At 40.3% G+C, this 19,091-nt stretch overlaps 1 protein-coding gene across 1 annotated transcript; it reads right to left on the reverse strand.

The window, feature by feature from the left end:
- Positions 1–854: 854 nt before the first annotated feature.
- LOC134211556 (putative E3 ubiquitin-protein ligase UBR7) lies at positions 855–17,350 on the reverse strand. The gene is made up of 4 exons (XM_062688530.1): positions 17,340–17,350; positions 14,880–14,994; positions 14,628–14,786; positions 855–2,051 (listed from the first exon to the last, which is right to left on the reverse strand). Exons 3-4 carry the CDS (start codon positions 14,778–14,780, stop codon positions 978–980), a joined length of 1,227 nt encoding a protein of 408 aa, XP_062544514.1. The 5' UTR covers positions 14,781–14,786; positions 14,880–14,994; positions 17,340–17,350; the 3' UTR covers positions 855–977.
- Positions 17,351–19,091: the final 1,741 nt, after the last annotated feature.

Genomic DNA, 19,091 nt, shown 5'->3' on the forward strand with positions numbered 1-19,091 from the left:
CGCTGCCATCACTTTTTCGGCTACGTCCGAAATTGTTTTTTTTACACACTTCTATAAACATGATGGGTGACTTCATGCGAAATATGTTTATGCACTCCTGGCAGGGTCGCCAAATGTGCAATTCAACATCGCGCATATTTGTCACCCATCATGTTTGTACTGCTGCACTCGCGAGGAAGATGGGATCGACCGGCCGTGAATGTGTATACTCACGATGACTGACAGTATCTGTCATTTGACACATGCATGATAGGCCTGTTCATGATAATAGGCCTGTCCAATGCCACACAGGCCTGACACGAAACCCCCTAAATTTCCGGAAGATCATTCCTCCTTATTCACGGTGGACCATGGTGCACAGTTTCACTGGCTGCCACTCGGACGATGATTAGCCGCCCCTAACATGGAGAACAGACGCTGTTGTGAGCCGATCCTGACATCGAGAACAGACGCTCATTAAGATTTGCACCTCCGGAGAGGAGCAACCCCCCCCCCCTTCCCTGTCAGCATACGACCATAATTCCCAGCGGGGTTGGTTACCCGATCTTCCCTAAGGTTGCTCGTATCCAGGCCAGCACCACAGGGAGGTAGGCATAGGAGTTGCTAGGTAAGAGGCTAAGGACCGCGAGATGGGATCTATTTTATTCCTTCAGGTACGAAGCACCTTCAGGTCAGAAGCACCAATGGTACGCTTTACCCAGCATTTGCCGTGCCAGAGAAGCTTATAGATGACATAACGAAATGTGAGTGCATTCTAATCTCCTTGACCTAGAATTTTCTTTGTGATAAATCACCGAAAAGTAAGAGGCATACAAATCTCTGTTCTAATTTAAATAAGCTAATGTGGGGCAATATTTTCATGAGTATATCGTTTTATTCAACCAATAAACGTAAATCGTTAAAATACAATGCAATTGTTACGAATGAATATTTCAAGTATTCATTAAATTCGAACTTATTCGATGGAATACAAAAACTTAACGACAGAAATTTGAGGGAGCTCCTTCAACATTTGATCGTTCTTCCTTCAGCTTGTCGAAGAATTCATGAACGTCCTTCGCCGTAACCACCTGCTGACTAGCTACAAAAGTGTCAAAAAATTCCCGCATCCGTTCCTTCATATGATTATAACCAGTCAAGTACTCCACTTGGTGAACGCGCCCCATCCTATTGAACGCTTCACGCGCTTGATCATCATTGTTTCTTTCTTCTTCTTGTTGCTTCTGGCGACCATGCTCTTCGTACCACTGTACTGTGTCCTTCTCATCAAGAAGGAACTCCACCTTCAAGTCCTTGTAGTTACTCGTACAATCCGTACAACGACAAAGGAAATTCCTCCAGCCCTCTTTCCAAAAAGTAGCGCCTTGCTTGTAAGCAGCCGGATCAGCTTCGTCAAATGGAGGCTTAGTGCAGATATCTAATTTCAAACGCTTGCTGTCATTTCCACCATCTTCTTTATCCACAGCTTCATCCTCGACCTTACTTTCATCATGTTGGATGTTACTTGCTTCGGCGATGTTCGATTCATCCAGCCCAGTAACATCAACCAATGTCGTGTCATTCAATTGAGTTTGATTTCCATCTTCAAGCTTACCCACGTAATTACGCAAAATGACAACTCTTTGCACGCATCTTCCACAGATCATCTCCGCAAAACTTTTCGGAGAGCTTGGCACTCCATCCGTTCCGAGATGTCTGCTGTGATACCAATCTTCACAAACCACACACTGAATCATTTCATCTTCCACATCATCGTCCGGATCCGGATACGGTCGGTGACAGGTACAGTAAATTCCACTGAAATTCTGATTGTACTGATTCAGTGTATTGGCCTCCAACTTGAGCGGGTCCAGCTTGCAGCGCACATCTGGCATACGTTTGCCTCCGCAGTCGCAACGGAAGTTTCGTTTTGTGTACAATTCGATCAGGTCATGCCCCTCGTGGCATTGATAAGAACAGGCCAAGCAAACACCAGTGCGTTTCTGCTCTTCCACTCTAGCTTCTGGCATGCAAGTCATGCAGGCGTACAGAGCTTGGCGTCCAATGTAACCCTAGAAGTAAACAAATACACTTTGTTAGCGAATCAGGCTATATGATTTTTATATTTGCATAGGAGTCAACCCTTAGTTTAGTTTTCTCTCAATCTAGAACAGTGCCTTCTAACCTTTTCGGGATCGCGACCCCCTTCACGATTAGCCAACTGGTTGTATTGCGCTTTTTGCACTTTACAGGAGTTTTGCGAGAATATTTTTCTCACAGCTATCTTTTTCCCACACTCAATACATTCAAAAACCCAGAATTATTCACCTAGCGGTGATGGTGCCTTTCTCGTGTACATATGGGAAGATCCATTAATTACGTAACGCAAAAATTGACCATTTTCAACCCCCCCGTCTCACTTTTTGTATGAATCATTTTAATTTTGTATGGATTGTCAGACTTCGGGAACCCCCTCCCTCTTTAAGCGTTACGTAATTTATGGATGCTCCCTATTATAAAACAAGAAAACACATGAGTAACAAGAAAAGCTCACAAGAGAGGTCAACATTGGGGCCCTCCTTAGCCGTGCGGTAAGACGCGCGGCTACAAAGCAATACCACGCTGAGGGTGGCTGGGTTCGATTCCCGGTACCGGTCTAGGCAATTTTCGGATTGGAAATTGTCTCGACTTCCCTGGGCATAAAAGTATCATCGTGCTAGCCTCATGATATACGAATGCAAAAATGGTAACCGTGCTTAGAAACCTTTTGGGGGCAGCAGGGACTATGTCCAAGGGCTTGACGATCCCTCCCCAGGCCATCTGCGAGTTGTGGCGCCTGCCTAGGATGTGGTGGGGTTTGACAGTGGGCCCTGTTAAACCTCTATAAAAAGCTGCATGTATCCGCAAGTAGGCTCTGCCAAAGCGACCGTGTGCCGCTCAAAGCGCACAAGCCCAAGTCCTGGTGTTAGGTGGGACGCTAAACAGCCCTGACAGTCTCCGACGAGACAGGAGGTTTGCGCAGGCCCAATAAGCCGCCTTTAAAAACAACCATTACGAACGACATAGAAGATAATACGACTCGATACAATCGGCAACGACCTAGGCGACGAATAAAGGATCACGATTGGAAGCTAGGAACATGGAACTGCAAGTCGCTAGGCTTCGCAGGTTGCGACAGGATAATCTACGATGAATTACATCCCCGCAACTTCGATGTCGTAGCGCTGCAGGAAATCTGCTGGACAGGACAGAAAGTGTGGAAAAGCGGGCATCGAGCGGCTACCTTCTACCAAAGCTGTGGCACCACCAACGAGCTGGGAACCGGCTTCATAGTGCTGGGAAAGATGCGCCAACGCGTGATTGGGTGGCAGCCAATCAACGCAAGGATGTGCAAGCTGAGGATAAAAGGCCGTTTCTTCAACTATAGCATCATCAACGTGCACTGCCCACACGAAGGGAGATCCGACGACGAGAAAGAAGCGTTCTATGCGCAGCTGGAGCAGACATACGATGGATGCCCACTGCGGGACGTCAAAATCGTCATCGGTGAAATGAACGCTCAGGTAGGAAGGGAGGAAATGTATAGACCGGTCATCGGACCGGATAGTCTGCATACCGTATCGAACGACAACGGCCAACGATGCATAAACTTTGCAGCCTCCCGCGGAATGGTAGTCCGAAGCACTTTTTTCCCCGCAAGAATATCCACAAGGCCACATGGAAATCACCTAATCAAGTAACGGAAAACCAAATCGACCACGTTCTAATCGACGGTAAATTCTTCTCCGACATCACGAACGTACGCACTTACCGTAGTGCGAATATTGAATCCGACCACTACCTCGTCGCAGTATGTCTGCGCTCAAAACTCTCGACGGTGATCAACACGCGTCGGAGTCGTCCGCCGCGGCTTAACATTGGGCGGCTACAAGACGGTAGACTAGCCCAAGACTACGCGCAGCAGCTGGAAGTGGCACTCCCAACGGAAGAGCAGCTAGGCGCAGCATCTCTTGAAGATGGCTGGAGAGATATTCGATCCGCCATTGGAAGCACCGCAACCGCTGCACTAGGCACGGTGGCTCCGGATCAGAGAAACGACTGGTATGACGGCGAATGTGAGCAGTTAGTTGAGGAGAAGAATGCAGCATGGGCGAGCTTGCTGCAACACCGCACGAGGGCGAACGAGGCACGATACAAACGGGCGCGGAACAGACAAAACTCGATTTTCCGGAGGAAAAAGCGCCAGCAGGAAGATCGAGACCGTGAAGAGACGGAGGAACTGTACCGCGCTAATAACGCACGAAAGTTCTATGAGAAGTTGAACCGTTCACGTAAGGGCCACGTGCCACAGCCCGATATGTGTAAGGACATAAACGGGAACCTTCTTACGAACGAGCGTGAGGTGATCCAAAGGTGGCGGCAGCACTACGAAGAGCACCTGAATGGCGATATGGCAGACAACGGTGGCGGTATGGTAATGAACCTAGGAGCACGCGCGCAGGACATGCGACTTCCGGCTCCGAATCTTCAGGAAATCCAGGAGGAGATCGGCCGGCTGTAAAACAACAAAGCCCCTGGAGTTGACCAACTACCAGGAGAGCTGTTTAAACACGGTGGTGAAGCACTGGCTAGAGCGCTGCATTGGGTGATTACCAAGGTTTGGGAGGATGAGGTTCTGCCGCAGGAGTGGATGGAAGGTGTCGTGTGTCCCATCTACAAAAAGGGCGATAAGCTGGATTGTAGCAACTACCGCGCAATCACATTGCTGAACGCCGCCTACAAGGTACTCTCCCAAATTTTATGCCGTCGACTAACACCAATTGCAAGAGAGTTCGTGGGGCAGTACCAGGCGGGATTTATGGGTGAACGCTCTACCACAGACCAGGTGTTCGCCATACGTCAGGTATTGCAGAAATGCCGCGAATACAACGTGCCCACACATCATCTATTTATCGACTTCAAAGCCGCATATGATACAATCGATCGGGACCAGCTATGGCAGCTAATGCACGAAAACGGATTTCCCGATAAACTGATACGGTTGATCAAGGCGACGATGGATCGGGTGATGTGCGTAGTTCGAGTTTCAGGGGCATTCTCGAGTCCCTTCGAAACCCGTAGAGGGTTACGGCAAGGTGATGGTCTTTCGTGTCTGCTATTCAACATCGCTTTGGAGGGAGTAATACGAAGGGCAGGGATTGACATGAGTGGTACGATTTTCACGAAGTCCGTCCAGTTATTTGGCTTCGCCGACGACATTGATATCATGGCACGTAACTTTGAGAGGATGGAGGAAGCCTACATCAGACTGAAAAGCGAAGCTAAACGGATTGGACTAGTCATCAACACGTCGAAGACGAAGTACATGATAGGAAGAGGCTCAAGAGAGGTCAATGTGAGCCACCCACCACGAGTTTGTATCGGTGGTGACGAAATCGAGGTGGTTGAAGAATTCGTGTACTTGGGCTCACTGGTGACCGCCGATAACGATACCAGCAGAGAAATTCGGAGACGCATAGTGGCTGGAAATCGTACGTACTTTGGACTCCGCAAGACGCTCCGATCGAATAGAGTTCGCCGCCGTACCAAACTGACTATCTACAAAACGCTTATAAGACCGGTAGTTCTCTACGGACACGAGACCTGGACGATGCTCGTGGAGGACCAACGCGCACTGGGAGTTTTCGAAAGGAAAGTGTTGCGTACCATCTATGGTGGGTTACAGATGGCGGACGGTACGTGGAGGAGGCGAATGAACCACGAGTTGCACCAGCTGTTGGGAGAACCATCCATCGTTCACACCGCGAAAATCGGAAGACTGCGGTGGGCCGGGCACGTAGCCAGAATGTCGGACAGTAATCCGGTGAAAATGGTTCTCGACAACGATCCGACGGGAACAAGAAGGCGAGGTGCACAGCGGGCAAGGTGGATCGATCAGGTGGAGGACGACTTGCGGACCCTCCGCAGACTGCGTGGTTGGCGAAGTGCAGCCATGAACCGAGCTGAATGGAGAAGTCTTTTATGTGCAGCACAGGCCACTCCGGCCTTAGTCTGGTGATAAATAGCTTAGAAACCTCGCAGTTAATAACTGTGGAAGTGCTTAATGAACACTAAGCTGCGAGGCGGCTCTGTCCCAGTGTGGGGATGTAATGCCAATAAGAAGAAGAAGAAGAAGAGGTCAACATTGCACTTTAGGGAGATAGATTCAGTTATTGCCATCAATACACATTTATTTGCGTATATTTAAATGCATTGCCGCAGTTTATGAAAAAAAATTTTCGAAGTTGAACAATGGGAAAAATGTGGAAAAAATCAATATTTTTTCTAATAACTCCGGAACGCAATGGCCGATTGTGCCAATTTTTAAAATAAGGACGGATTCTTGTTGCGAGTAAATCTGATAATGCGAAGTTTCAAAAAGTGTGTCTCACATTTTTTGTACACATACACACACATACATACATACAGACATCACCTCAATTCGTCGAGCTGAGTCGATTGGTATATAACACTATGGGTCTCCGAGCCTTCTATCAAAAGATCTGTTCGGGAGCAATGCTATAGCCTTTACGTATACCAGAGATGCATCCTGAACAGAACATGACCCAAGAGCGTGCCTTGGTGTTCTTAGTTTTGAACTGGGTTGGTACGCAAGCAAAACGATCATGGTAACTAAGATTCCTTAGATTTGGAACTATATGCAAAAACATACGAGTATGCTTGATTTATATCCGTTAGATGCCCACGTGTTCTATTACCAACCGGAAAATGTGTAGCATGCCGTCGCTTGAATATGTTTTCCTAGGATACAAGTTGCTAAGTTAGGTCAGTGCTCTTGAAGTCTTGAACAGTGTGCTGTGTTCAAAACGTTTTGAACACGAACACGCGTTCTCGTGTTCAGATGTATCTCTGACATATACTTAGTATACGAGAAAGGCAAACATTGATTTTCCGTGTATATTATTGCCTGATTTTCTCAAAATTGCACGCGGCGTACCAAAAGATATTTTAGTTACTAGATAAAAATTGTCGCCGGTTCCCTTTGTTCTGCTGTCCGGAACATGTTGGGTACCAAGCTGTCAAATCGTATGGATTTTCCTCTTTTGACATTTAGCTCCCCTATCCTCGCCAGCAAAAGATGTTCCGGACAGCGACGACAGCGACAATCTTTATCTGGTAACTAAAATATCTTTTGGCGTACCATTCGCGTCGCGCTTTCCTTTTCCCCTACTAGGACACAGACCGACAATGGACTAGCCTATGATGGCCACTTGAACATCGTGTGCAGTAGTTAGATCTTGTGCCGGAGTTGTTTTTTTTTTAATTTGCAGTTCCCCATTAATAGCGTTTGAATCATATTTCCAATTCCCATCAATCAAAAGAAGCTCAAAAAGATCGTTTTAAAATTATATTAGGCCAATACCATTTTCTCAAAACAACCCAACCGCTTCTGCAGGCAAAAATTCAAACGTCGATCGGACGAATCCAACAGCAGTTTCACGCAGACCAACACCATCAATAGGTAAAAGTGCTATCAGATTCATCAAATCGACGTTCGCGTTCCCCCCAAAAACAGAGCCGCTTTGAAAATTTGGTATTGAGTTAATCATTATTCACAAGAGTCAGTTTTATTATTAGTTGACGATGATTTTGGATTGGTTTTAATGGATACGTATTTTGAACTATAACATCGCATTAGATTTTGATGAATATTGAACGCCTAAAATTTTGAAGATTATTTAGTGAAAGCTTCTGAAACTGATTCAAAAGTTAAAGCTCAGAACCATTCACCATGCAATTAGCAAACATTTTCAACCAGTACATGTTTTGAAGCTCATTTCAAGCCGAATACTATCTTTATGGGCATATGGTAGTCTTAACAGCATCAGAAGCGCCTCCAAACAAGATTTAACAGGTAAATGAGTTTCCAAACATTACATGAGCTTCAATTTGATGATGGACTTAGGAAGTCTCATGGTCGATCTTCACGTCTCTTGTAGAACCTCTTTGAAGATAACTTTGCATAATTCTTTCGAAGCAGTTTGCCAGCCGTATACGGAACACAGGGTGGCCACTCACCCGGGAATCCGGGAAAAACCCGGGAATTTGAAATCACCGGGAAAAACCCCGGGAATTTGATGAGCTCACAGGGATTTTTTTCTTTCTAATTTATGTTAAATTTGTAATCCAAAAGTATATGTTGATTTTTTAATATAGCAGATCTGACTATAACTTTAACACTTGAATTCGAGGCTGTATATTTGAAATGAATTATGAGAATTACTCGAAAAAAGCAAACACTGTTTGCCCAGAGTCTATTATATAGAGTTGCGCAAAGAGGATCTTCTTACACTTATTCTGAATAATCTTCTTGTTATTGTGTTTGAAACTTTCATTTTTGTTCAACCCTTAAAGTGACTTCACGGGAATGTTCACTGCTAAAGCTTTTTAATTCGGTAACCAAGTCACTCACAGAGTGCAAACACGTGAGTTTCTTGTTGCTACTTTATTGGGGGGCGTGTATTGAAGTTTTTGATGCTGTTTCGAGAACAAATCTAATACATTTCAATTCATGCGTTTTAATTCGCCATAAAAACCATTAGGCGATAACAATACTTCCGTCTTACCAACAAGCATTTGTTTACTTTGCTCGATAGGTAGACGGTTTGACAGTTCAATAGGTAGATTTGGCTTCACTCTTTGCGTAACTCTATATATAATAGACTCTGTGTTTGCCTTCCAATATTTTGTAAACAAATATTGAAAGGCAAACAGTGTTGTCCTACATTTTTGCATAAAGCTCTGCTCTTTGATTTTATACCATATAAACGATTATTAAATTTTATCCTTAATTCAGTAAGTGCAACTAATAGAGGGATATTTGAATATTAAAAATGTCACATCCATCTGTCTAAAAAATGCACGCCAGAGCCGCAGGAGCATGTGCACTGAAAACACACTGCAGTATTTCCATTCTGAAGCGAGCGTTTTCTGAGAAACTAACGATATGTATCCAACAAACTAAGCTTTCCTCTATCAGAAAAAAGTTTTCACCAATATTTAGCCTCTTTGAATTTTGATAATGACTTATAGTAATGCCAGGTCTTCAATCGATATTTAATAAAGTTTTATCGCTTTTTTTCCTACTTATTTTCAAGTGTATGTTCAAAAGTCTTACGAGCTTTAAATAATTTTCTTAAATTTCATGAGCAATCCTTACTGCTTTTAAAATAAACATTCTGATAAAATTACGAAGGTTCTAGTTCTGGAAGCACCATATTTTCAAGAACTTTTATGAAGTCTATTCGAATTCTTGGAATTCCTTGGAGGCTTCCTGCAATTTACGCAGATTTCCAGGTACCAGTTTATGGTTGGTTGTCGTTTAATACTGCAATTTGATGCATTTTTGACACACTAAACTGTTCAACCTTCCTACCTTTATTTTATTAACGTTGGCGTACCTCCTTAACTGAAATGCCCATTATTATTAAAAAAACAACGAAAGATTTACCAAAGGTACTGCAAAAATATAAGATCTACCGAGTACAGAACAGTAAAGGACTCTTTCTAGAAGATAGGTTTACTGTAAATAAAGTCTTAGCTTGCCTTTTACAGCAAAAGACTGTTAGATCGTTAGTTTCAATGCGAGAAATTCGAGAAAACATTAGACATATAAACATTCTTTAGGTATTTTTTTTCATTGGCTCATCAATGAACCATTTTGTAATCTTTTCGGTTTCGTGTTTCTTTTCGGTTTCGGTTTTGTTAAAAAACTTCAATAAAAAAATTTAAATGTTTTTGTAAATTTCGAAATTATTCAAAAACATTCAAGTTTTTTTTATTGAAGTTTTTTTTAAAGTTGTATTCCATGGATATTTTTGCATGTGTTGATACATCAGGATTACTTTTATGTGTTTCAATAAAAAAATCAATAAATTCGAGGTAGGGGGAATGACGGCTTTGGCAGGTTTTGTTCTATTATTGGCAGGGGTTTTTTTATGACTGACTAGGCTCAAATTTGACCTAAACATTCTTTGCATATCAAAGAATATTGGGCCAAATTTCATAAAATTTGGTCGACAAAAACCCCCCTGCCGATAATAGAACAAAACCTGCCAAACCTGTCTTTCCTCCTATTAATTTTTTTTCGAAAAATCGTCAAATTTTGATGCATTGTAAATTTCGACCTGAATCTTTGTCAAATGTTACTTTATACTGTTTTCTGTGCTTTGCAATCAAAATGTCAAAAAAATAAGTATTTTGAGCTGTGCCAGTATTGCACGAAATCGTCGATATGTGCACTTTTCACTATTTTCCTGCCACATAGCTTCGTGAAGTCTTTTACAGCGAGTAGTGATGAACTTTGTAAAAAACTTAAAAATCACTCTAATAAAGTTAGAATTCATTGCTTATTACCAAATAACTCAATAAATAATTAAATATGATTTTATATACCAAGAAACTACCGTGGAGGCACCATATTTGACGCAGTTAAGAAAATTTCAAAAAGAATCATTATTTAAAAAATAATTCCAATAAGGATTCGCTTAATATTCTGCATAACGAGCCTACTACTATTATAGAATGTGTAGAAATAATGAAACTTCGAAATATAAGTTTATTTCTTAGTTTTTTAATCTGTTTTTATGTAGTACTTGAGGTGCCCAACTTGACGCACTAATTTTACTATGTTCCTTATTTGACGCAAAGTTGTTCCTAATTTGACGCACTTTAAAACTATGTTAAAACTCAATCAATTAAATGCCTTTTTTTATTATATAAAGACAGTGACAGACAGTGTAAGAAAACTTGGTACGATATAAAATAAAAAGTAAATTAATTATACAAAGAGGCATTTTTTTTAAATTGTTCAGTTGTTCTGCAAGTTATATGCTCTGTGGCAAGTAAGTGTTTTGTTAGTTTCATGAACCCTGCAGATCATTCAAAATGCTTCTTATTTAGGTGTTAGAATCATGTCAAAATATATATTTACGGGAAAATTAACTTTTACATTTCATTACATAACCAGCCTACCATGGTCTGTTGTATTTGTAATAAAAACATAACTTTCTTTGGTAATCTGCAATTTTGAATCTATAAACTGAGAAGTTTATATAGCTTCTGTCTAAACTGAGAAGGATACAGAAAACGCAACTTGTATATGAACGCTTTTAGAACCACATTGAAGCTACCAATCTGCAAGTGTTACGTGACCGGCAGATATATCTAAAAACGTATGAGCTGCCCAATATACATTTTTTTAATAAACTATTAACATAAACTGAAGCTTATATGAGAAAGGCAGCCATATTTTTGTTTGATTTCATATTCAGGGTTGCACGACTAGTAGCGACAGGAAAGCGACAGAGTAACAAATTGAAAATGTATTCATTGTTTTGGTTTGTTAGAATTTCGTACAAAGAAAGTAAATTGAATTATATGATACTAATTTATATTAAAATATTGTTTCCCGCAATTCTAGCACTAGCAGATAAAAACAGCATAATTACCAAATACATGTAAGAAACGCGTCAAATAAACGCATCAAAATCGAAGGCAGCATAAGGCATACTATCATGGGCTGGACACTTAGTGGAATGATCCAATGTTGACTAATATTTAAAGTAGTTGAGAGTTAGTTAAAACCTAATGAATACATATTGCTTTTCCTAATACTATTATTAAGGTTTATTAGCACTGCCTTGTCTATTCGTATAAGATTAATTAGGAACATCACAATGCATTGTGAGCCTAATTTGACGCAGAACATTTTGGGTTGAAAAATGCGTTCGAATGTTTCAATGTTCAACGTAAAAGGTAAAGCTTACTTATAATGCTCAGCTGTTTGTAGGAAGGGGTAAAAGATTCACACAAAAGTTATTTTGCGTGAAAAAATGATCATTCGATCCTTAGCATTGTGGCTAAGAAAGAAAAAAATTGACGCATTATGAGTATGACTTCCATATATTTTATTCGGGTACGTTGATTTTTCATCAATAATATGCTTTTTGTGTCATATATGCAAAGAAGAAGAGCAAATAAAGCCATCTAGCTTGATTCGTTGATATATTTTTGGCGAAAATAGGTTTTCTGCATCATTTGATTTGAGAGTGCGCCAAGTTTGGACCTGCGTCAAATATGGTGCTTCCACGGTATTCTCTTTGTTCAAATAAAATACATCGTTTTACATAATCAAAACCCTCTCAGGCACTTTTAAAAATTTCCGGGAAAATTTTGAAAAGCCTACCGGGAAAAACCCGGGAATTTATTTTGTCGACTAGAGTGGTCACCCTGGGAACATTTCGTCCAAGACGTTGTTACAACTGAATCGGAGGGAATTACGAGGTCTATTGCTAACTAACTTCGTAATCTTTTAAAGGGCTTTATTCGTTGAAATTAAAATTTCAAAGTCTGACGTCTGACTGAACTTGCCTCACAGTCTGAGGGTTTATAATAGGAAATTGCTTTCCTAAAGTCGACACTTCATTTGATTTTCATGTTCCGTTACGGGATGTTCTTCTTCCCTATTATGGACCCTTCAAAATATTCCTATAATGGACACTATCGCGTTTGTTTTAAAAAACCCAGATTAATCCACCTAGCGTTGGTGGTGCCTTTCTCGCATTTAGTTGAGACACCAACCTTATATGGACTACATATGGTCCGATGTACCATTTTCTTCATAACTTTCAAACGCAATGACCGATCGTTATAAAATTCAATAGTGATCAACAAGGCTTTGTCCCCTGTCGAATGATACTTGTTGCGAGAAAATCGGTTAAGGATTATTATACGAAAAGTTGTCTAATGTTTTTTATATCTTTTGTGCACACATACATACACACGGACAGACAGACATGTGCTCAGCTCGTCGAGCTGAGTCGATTGGTATATAATACTATGGGTCTAAGAGGCTTCTATAAAAAGTTCGTTTTCGGAGTGAAATGATAGCCTTTCTGTGGCTGTGGGATAATTAATTTCCTAAACATATTGCGCTGCGCCGTACGACCAAATAAGTTAGCTACAGCTATAAGAAAATCAAATGAAAGATAAGATAAAAAAACGCATACCGAGTTTCATAATATGTCTGTAACGAAAGGACCATAAAGGAAGTAAGAACACGCCCACGCACGACAAGAGCATATATGTAATCAATCCTTCTTTGTCTATCATTAGGGAGATAATTTCCACTTACAAGAAAATAATCTAATTAGACTAGTAGACTCCACCCTCAACGGAGACTTATTGAAACTTTCTAGAATTAGGAAAAGGAGTGAGTGAAACGAGGTTAATGCGTTGCAATGACATAGTATGTTTCCATATAAAATCATAAAGGATTGAGAAAGAACGAAATGTTAATAATAGACTTCTCCGAGTTAGAAAAGGATAAACAGACAATATTTAGCCATAGTTCAGACCAGTGGCGTAGCCACGGGGGTGGTTTTGGGCATAAAACCCCCCCCCAAAGACCAAATTTTTGGAAGAAAATTTTTTTTTTCGAAAAAAAAATGTTCAGAAAACCCCCCCCAGACCAATTTTCTGGCTACGCCACTGGTTCAGACACTAGTATAACAATCCATCGCTAATGTAACACGTAGATTTAAGATGACTATTGTAAAGAATAATCGAAATAAATAACTTCTAAGTAGAGATGTCGTAAAATTCCGATTAATCGATTAGTAACTAATCGATTACTCTCGATCCTTGTCGATTATTGAATCGATTAATCGTTGGATAGTAATCGATTCAAAATTAATCGATTATCAAAACGATGAATCGATCAATCGAGGTAATCAATTAAATTGCGACATCCTTATGATGTCGTAAAATCCTGATTATTCGATTAGTAACTAATCGATTACTCTCGATTCCTCTCGATTAATGAATCGATTAATCGTTTGGTAATAATCGATTCAAAATTAATCGATTATCACAACGATGAATCGATTAATCGAAGTAATCGATTAATTTGCGACATCTCTACTGCCGTGAATCGCATATTTGTCCCATATGAATAGGAAACCCAGCAAAGATGGGACAGATATGCGATTCACGGCAGTCTACTTCTAAGCTGACTCCAAGAGCTCTCATTTTTGACTCCGAACTCACCCTGGTGCGGATCGGCAAAAGGTTCAATCAAGCCTTGTGAAAGGTTTCTTCCTTAAAACGAAGAAATAAGTAGCAATTACTTGAGGAAAACTTCAGAATAAGGCGAAATGTCTCTTCCCTAAAAAGAAGAAATAAGTAACCTCTATTTCTGTCAATAAAAGCTAAGCGAAAGGTCTCTCCTAATCGGAGAAATAAGTAGCTTACGCTTTTAACTGTAATATTACTCTTTTGAGAGTAACACTTTCGGTACAACTTAGTTGTACGAGAAAGGCAAAAATGTAAAAAAATATCTTTTACTATTTATAACATTCCCAATGCATGTGATCAAATCATTGGAGTGTAAGGTAGGTAGGAATTTATGAGAAAATGTTTATATTATGGAGGGTGGAGGAGGAGGATCCACTATTGGCCATTTACCCTAAGCCGAAATTTGAACCAGATTAAGACAAGAGAAGGGTCGTCATTGCTGCTAAAAAATTGTTCACTATCAGCCCTGTAATCAGCGTGTCATAATTCCCATTAAAATACTAGCGACTTACCCGAGAATATGTGCAATTTTTATCGTCGGATCCACCTAGTACAGCATAGCTTTCAGCTTCGAGTTCTTCTTGCCCTTTCAGTACATCGCTCAACGTGAGCCAAGAGCGATCTGGATTCGATGTTCCGGCGGATTCTGAGCTGTTGGCATCCATATTTATCTGTAATTGTAATTTATTGGGAACGATAACTGGTTAGTTTACACTTATTGTCGGGTCAAGGAAGCGATAAATTTGCAGCCATTGAATACTTACCGAAAATTGATACTGAATAAATTTATAAAATAGATATTAATTTAGGAAATACTAAAAATCTGTTGAAAATTTGCCTCGAATATACAGGTATGCACTCGAAAAGTAAACGAACAAACGAAGCTTTTCTTCGATTTTGGCGCAGACTTTTAGACACCAGTGTGGCCAATGGAGAATGCAGTTTACCCGTTTATATTTATATACCCGTTTATACAGTTTATACCCAATTATACCTAACAGATGCCACAGTTGACCGTTTAAGGTGAATCACCCTGGAATCCAATATAGGCCTTTTCACGAGACGTTTGAAAACAGCTGATTTTACCATCAATTGACAGTTCTTCTATGAAAGTGACAGCGTCGGATTTGAACGGTTTGCTCAGCGGTTGTAAACAAGTGCAGTACCGGCAGTGTCACATGAAAAGGCCTATATGCCGGGACAAAAGATATTTTAGCAGTGGGAGAAGCCGGAGCACTGAAGCAGAAACTAATAATATTTTGAATGAAACATTCGGATGTAGGAATGTGCATAGTATGCACAATTAGGGCATCTTTAGTATAGACACTATAGGTTCCATAGACGAGCTGAGGCGAAGGCGAGTGTAGCCAAACGAACTGTCAGTTATTGTAGCCAAACGAGCATGACGTCACGATTGCAATCCAAGCAACGGAGCGTGTGACGTCAAATTCACGTGGTACACTGTGAAAAAGTGGAAAAACACACTTAATCGAAATGACCCAACCGTTCCTCCGCTCGTCTATGGAACCTATAGTGTCTATAATCTTTAGTAGAGTTATAAATTGTATGGGAGTTTGGAAATGAAATTGAAACTGTAAAAATGCCATCTTCAACAGACGTTATAGTTTTAAAAATTCGAACAGTTTCGTCAGAAAATTTATAACTGGAATACTGCTAAGTTGTATTTTTGCACGATTTTGCAACAGAATTTACTCGAGTTTTATTTCGTTCAAAACAGTAGAAGATGACGTCATCAGCTACAAAAAATATTATTTCATCGACATCATAACAGTTTGACATTTGAATTGGCCTCGGAAGATTATTTTTTCATTTTCTAGTATAAAACATGTGCAGTTTATAACTGCTACTGAAGATGCATTTCTTGTTTTATATCTTTGACAGTTATAAAACGTAAAACTTGGGAAATCAATATAACTATAACTGTAACATCACTAAATATGCCCTTAGACTATAAAACAGTTTACCTGAGTCGCTCAGGCTCTCTTTTATCATTGTAACGGTGAATAAAGTGCTGTGTAAACGCGAGTAAGTTTAAAAAAAACGGAAACTAGACGAGAAATCCTAATGTGATGTGACCAGACGTCCCGCATTTTCATTATTTGTCCCGCGCTGGAAAGCGTCCCGCGTTCAACTTATTTCTTGGTTATGTCCCGCGAAATACAAAATACATTATTAACTATTACTTATATAATAATATAATCACAGACAAACAGACGTAACAGCTAGAACAATTTGTTTTAAAATCCATCGCCCAGCTATTTTACCACCACCTAACGTGCATGTTGTACGAAACAAAGTTTAGTACGACAATGTCAACAGAAGGCGCTAGTGTGAGATGTCAAATACAAAGGTATACGATGCGCGCCCCTGGATGTGAAACTCGCAAGCAGTTGAATTTAAAACGACCGTTTAGCTCATGGTCGATGGGAATTTCCTCAGTGTTACGTCTGTTTGTCTGTGGTATAATATACTCTATAGAGCATCATTATCGGTCGCGAGCATTTTAATCACCCGCGCTGCGCTTTCATTCTAGTTTCGTCACTCGTTTCCGTATCGGTCACTATTTTCAGCTCTCAATTTGGTTGCTGTACTCCGTACCGGTGACGTTTGACAATTGACAGTTCATCGATTAGCAGCGCTCTTATCGCGCTACCAAATTTGGTCACCTGTCAGTCGCGCTACTGTTATAGCAGCGCGTTTAGTAGCGACCGGTAATGTGTCAAATAATGATACTGCGCTGCCAAACGGCTTAAACTCACCACCGGTAATCTTGCTCTTAGGGTCTGTCTAAAAGATATTTTAGTTACTAGATAAAGATTGTCGCTTTGGTTCCCTTTGTTCTGCTGTCCGAAACATGTGTGGTACATACCTGTCAAATCGTATGGATTTTCCTTCTTTGACATTTAGCTCCCCTATCCTCGCCAGCAAAAGATGTTCCGGACAGCGACGACAGTGACAATCTTTATCTAGTAACTAAAATATTTTTTTCTGTCTCATTTGGAGAATTAAACTTAAAAGTGACAGTTCGAAAATTTAAAAATCACCCCGTTATAAAAATGGCTGGTGCTACCCAGCAATTCCAATAGGACATCGATGGAAAATGATTCGATATCTGTCAAAAGCTGAGACGAGACCTGCAAAGAGGAAAAAATGTAACTTCAGCTGCTGCCAGTCAACTGCTGTCACGAACTGTCAGGTGCAACCAGCAGCTTTTTGAGTGAAAGTATTGGTATCCCAAATAAAATATTCCACATCATTTTTGTTTTACCAAAACTTTTTTACTTTAACGAGTATTCCAAACCTTCCGTTTAGCTTGTTAAAAATCAGTAATAAACCTGTGTTTTGTTCCCGGTATAAAAATCCTTATAAAAATGAATTAACTATTTCGTGAATTGGATACACTTTTATTGTGCTCAGAAGGGTCCACCTGGGGCTTAGGTGAAACAGTCAAGTAAACAGTTGAAACTCGATGGTCAACTGTGATGAAAAGAAGAACAAGTGTCAAAACAAGAGAAAAGAAGCAGCGTCTTTGCAGGTCTCGTCTCAGGTCAAAAGTAATCTTGCTCTGCGAGCAGGGTTATTCAATAATTATGGAAATGTCACTTCTAAGTTAAATTTCTGTTTAATTATCCAATTGAGACAGACCCTTAGTATTTAAAAAGAAATTATTAGATTTTGAAAATTTATAATTTTGACTGAGACAAATGTTTTGTAAGGCAATCATGGATTATAGAAATCAAGATTAAAATGTGCTCCTGTGACTCAGACGGGAATTTTGTAAGCAGATTTTGCTTCCATGTATTTCCTGCTGCGTAATTAGAACGCAATTGGACGACACGAAACGAAAATTCCCCTCCATGAATGACTGCTCGTAGTTGCTACTCCATTATGACCAGATCAGCTGTTCTTGCACAGGGAACCAACAGATGTTTGCTTGGGACTATAGCACACATCTTCAATGTACAAGAACTGGTGATCTCATTTGTTAGGTCATACTGGCGCCTGCCACGTCAGAATGCAAGTCAATGTAGGGAAGGGGAAGGAAATGATGATGCAATCACTCGCCCACTGCAAGCTGAATATACCTCTGCACTTGCCACGAGTTCATGCGGAATTTGTTGGAATTTTTGGGTTAGGTTGGAGAGGCAGAGGTCCGTCTTGGTTAACGAGCTGCCAATGTGATAGATAGGAGAAGGCAACTGATGGAATTTCTAATTGGATGTAGGAAACGAGCTCTATAGTTCATTTCCAATTCTAGCAGATTACTGTTAGAATACTCAAGTTGAAGGTATAGGAATAGTAATGGAAACGGTATGGAAGTCCATTTCCAGTTCTAGCGATTGCTAGAACATGAGAAATATAGAGATAGATACAAAGTAGAAGAATGGAACGGACCTGGGATTGAACCCACGACCTCCTGCGTATGAGGCAGAAGCAGTAGCCATATGACTACCAAGCCCGCTTATGTGGACCAAAATCTTGCGAAAAATTTAGCCCTGTTGGAAGACGAACTTTACAGTGTTGATATTCGATATCGATAGTAATAGATCCAACAGTTACGTTAACTTGGTACTCAAAAGTTATCTTAAAATGTGAATATTGTGTTCAATGTAGCCTCACATTCCTGGAAAATTTTAGGCCGGATTCTCCAGCTATCTGAATTTTGACAGGATTTTGAATTTCTGAGCAGATATTTATTCAGTCTCACCTGTTTAGAAATAGATTGGAACAAAAATCGTAGACCATATTCTTGAAGGCGGAAACTTCAACCAGAACTTTAAAAAAAATATTTTCATAATCACAGTATCTACTTTTGTTAGGTATTTTTGGGTATTTTAGAAAAAGTTGTTTTGGTTATTCAGAAAATAATTTTCGAGATTCGATATCATTGCTTCTATCGCCACAAAAAATTTTTTTTAACTAAATTCTATACAATAGTCGTAATAGTAATAGAA

Source organism: Armigeres subalbatus, chromosome 2 (assembly GCF_024139115.2).
Source record: "Armigeres subalbatus isolate Guangzhou_Male chromosome 2, GZ_Asu_2, whole genome shotgun sequence".
In the NCBI taxonomy this organism is placed as follows: Eukaryota; Metazoa; Arthropoda; class Insecta; order Diptera; family Culicidae; genus Armigeres; species Armigeres subalbatus.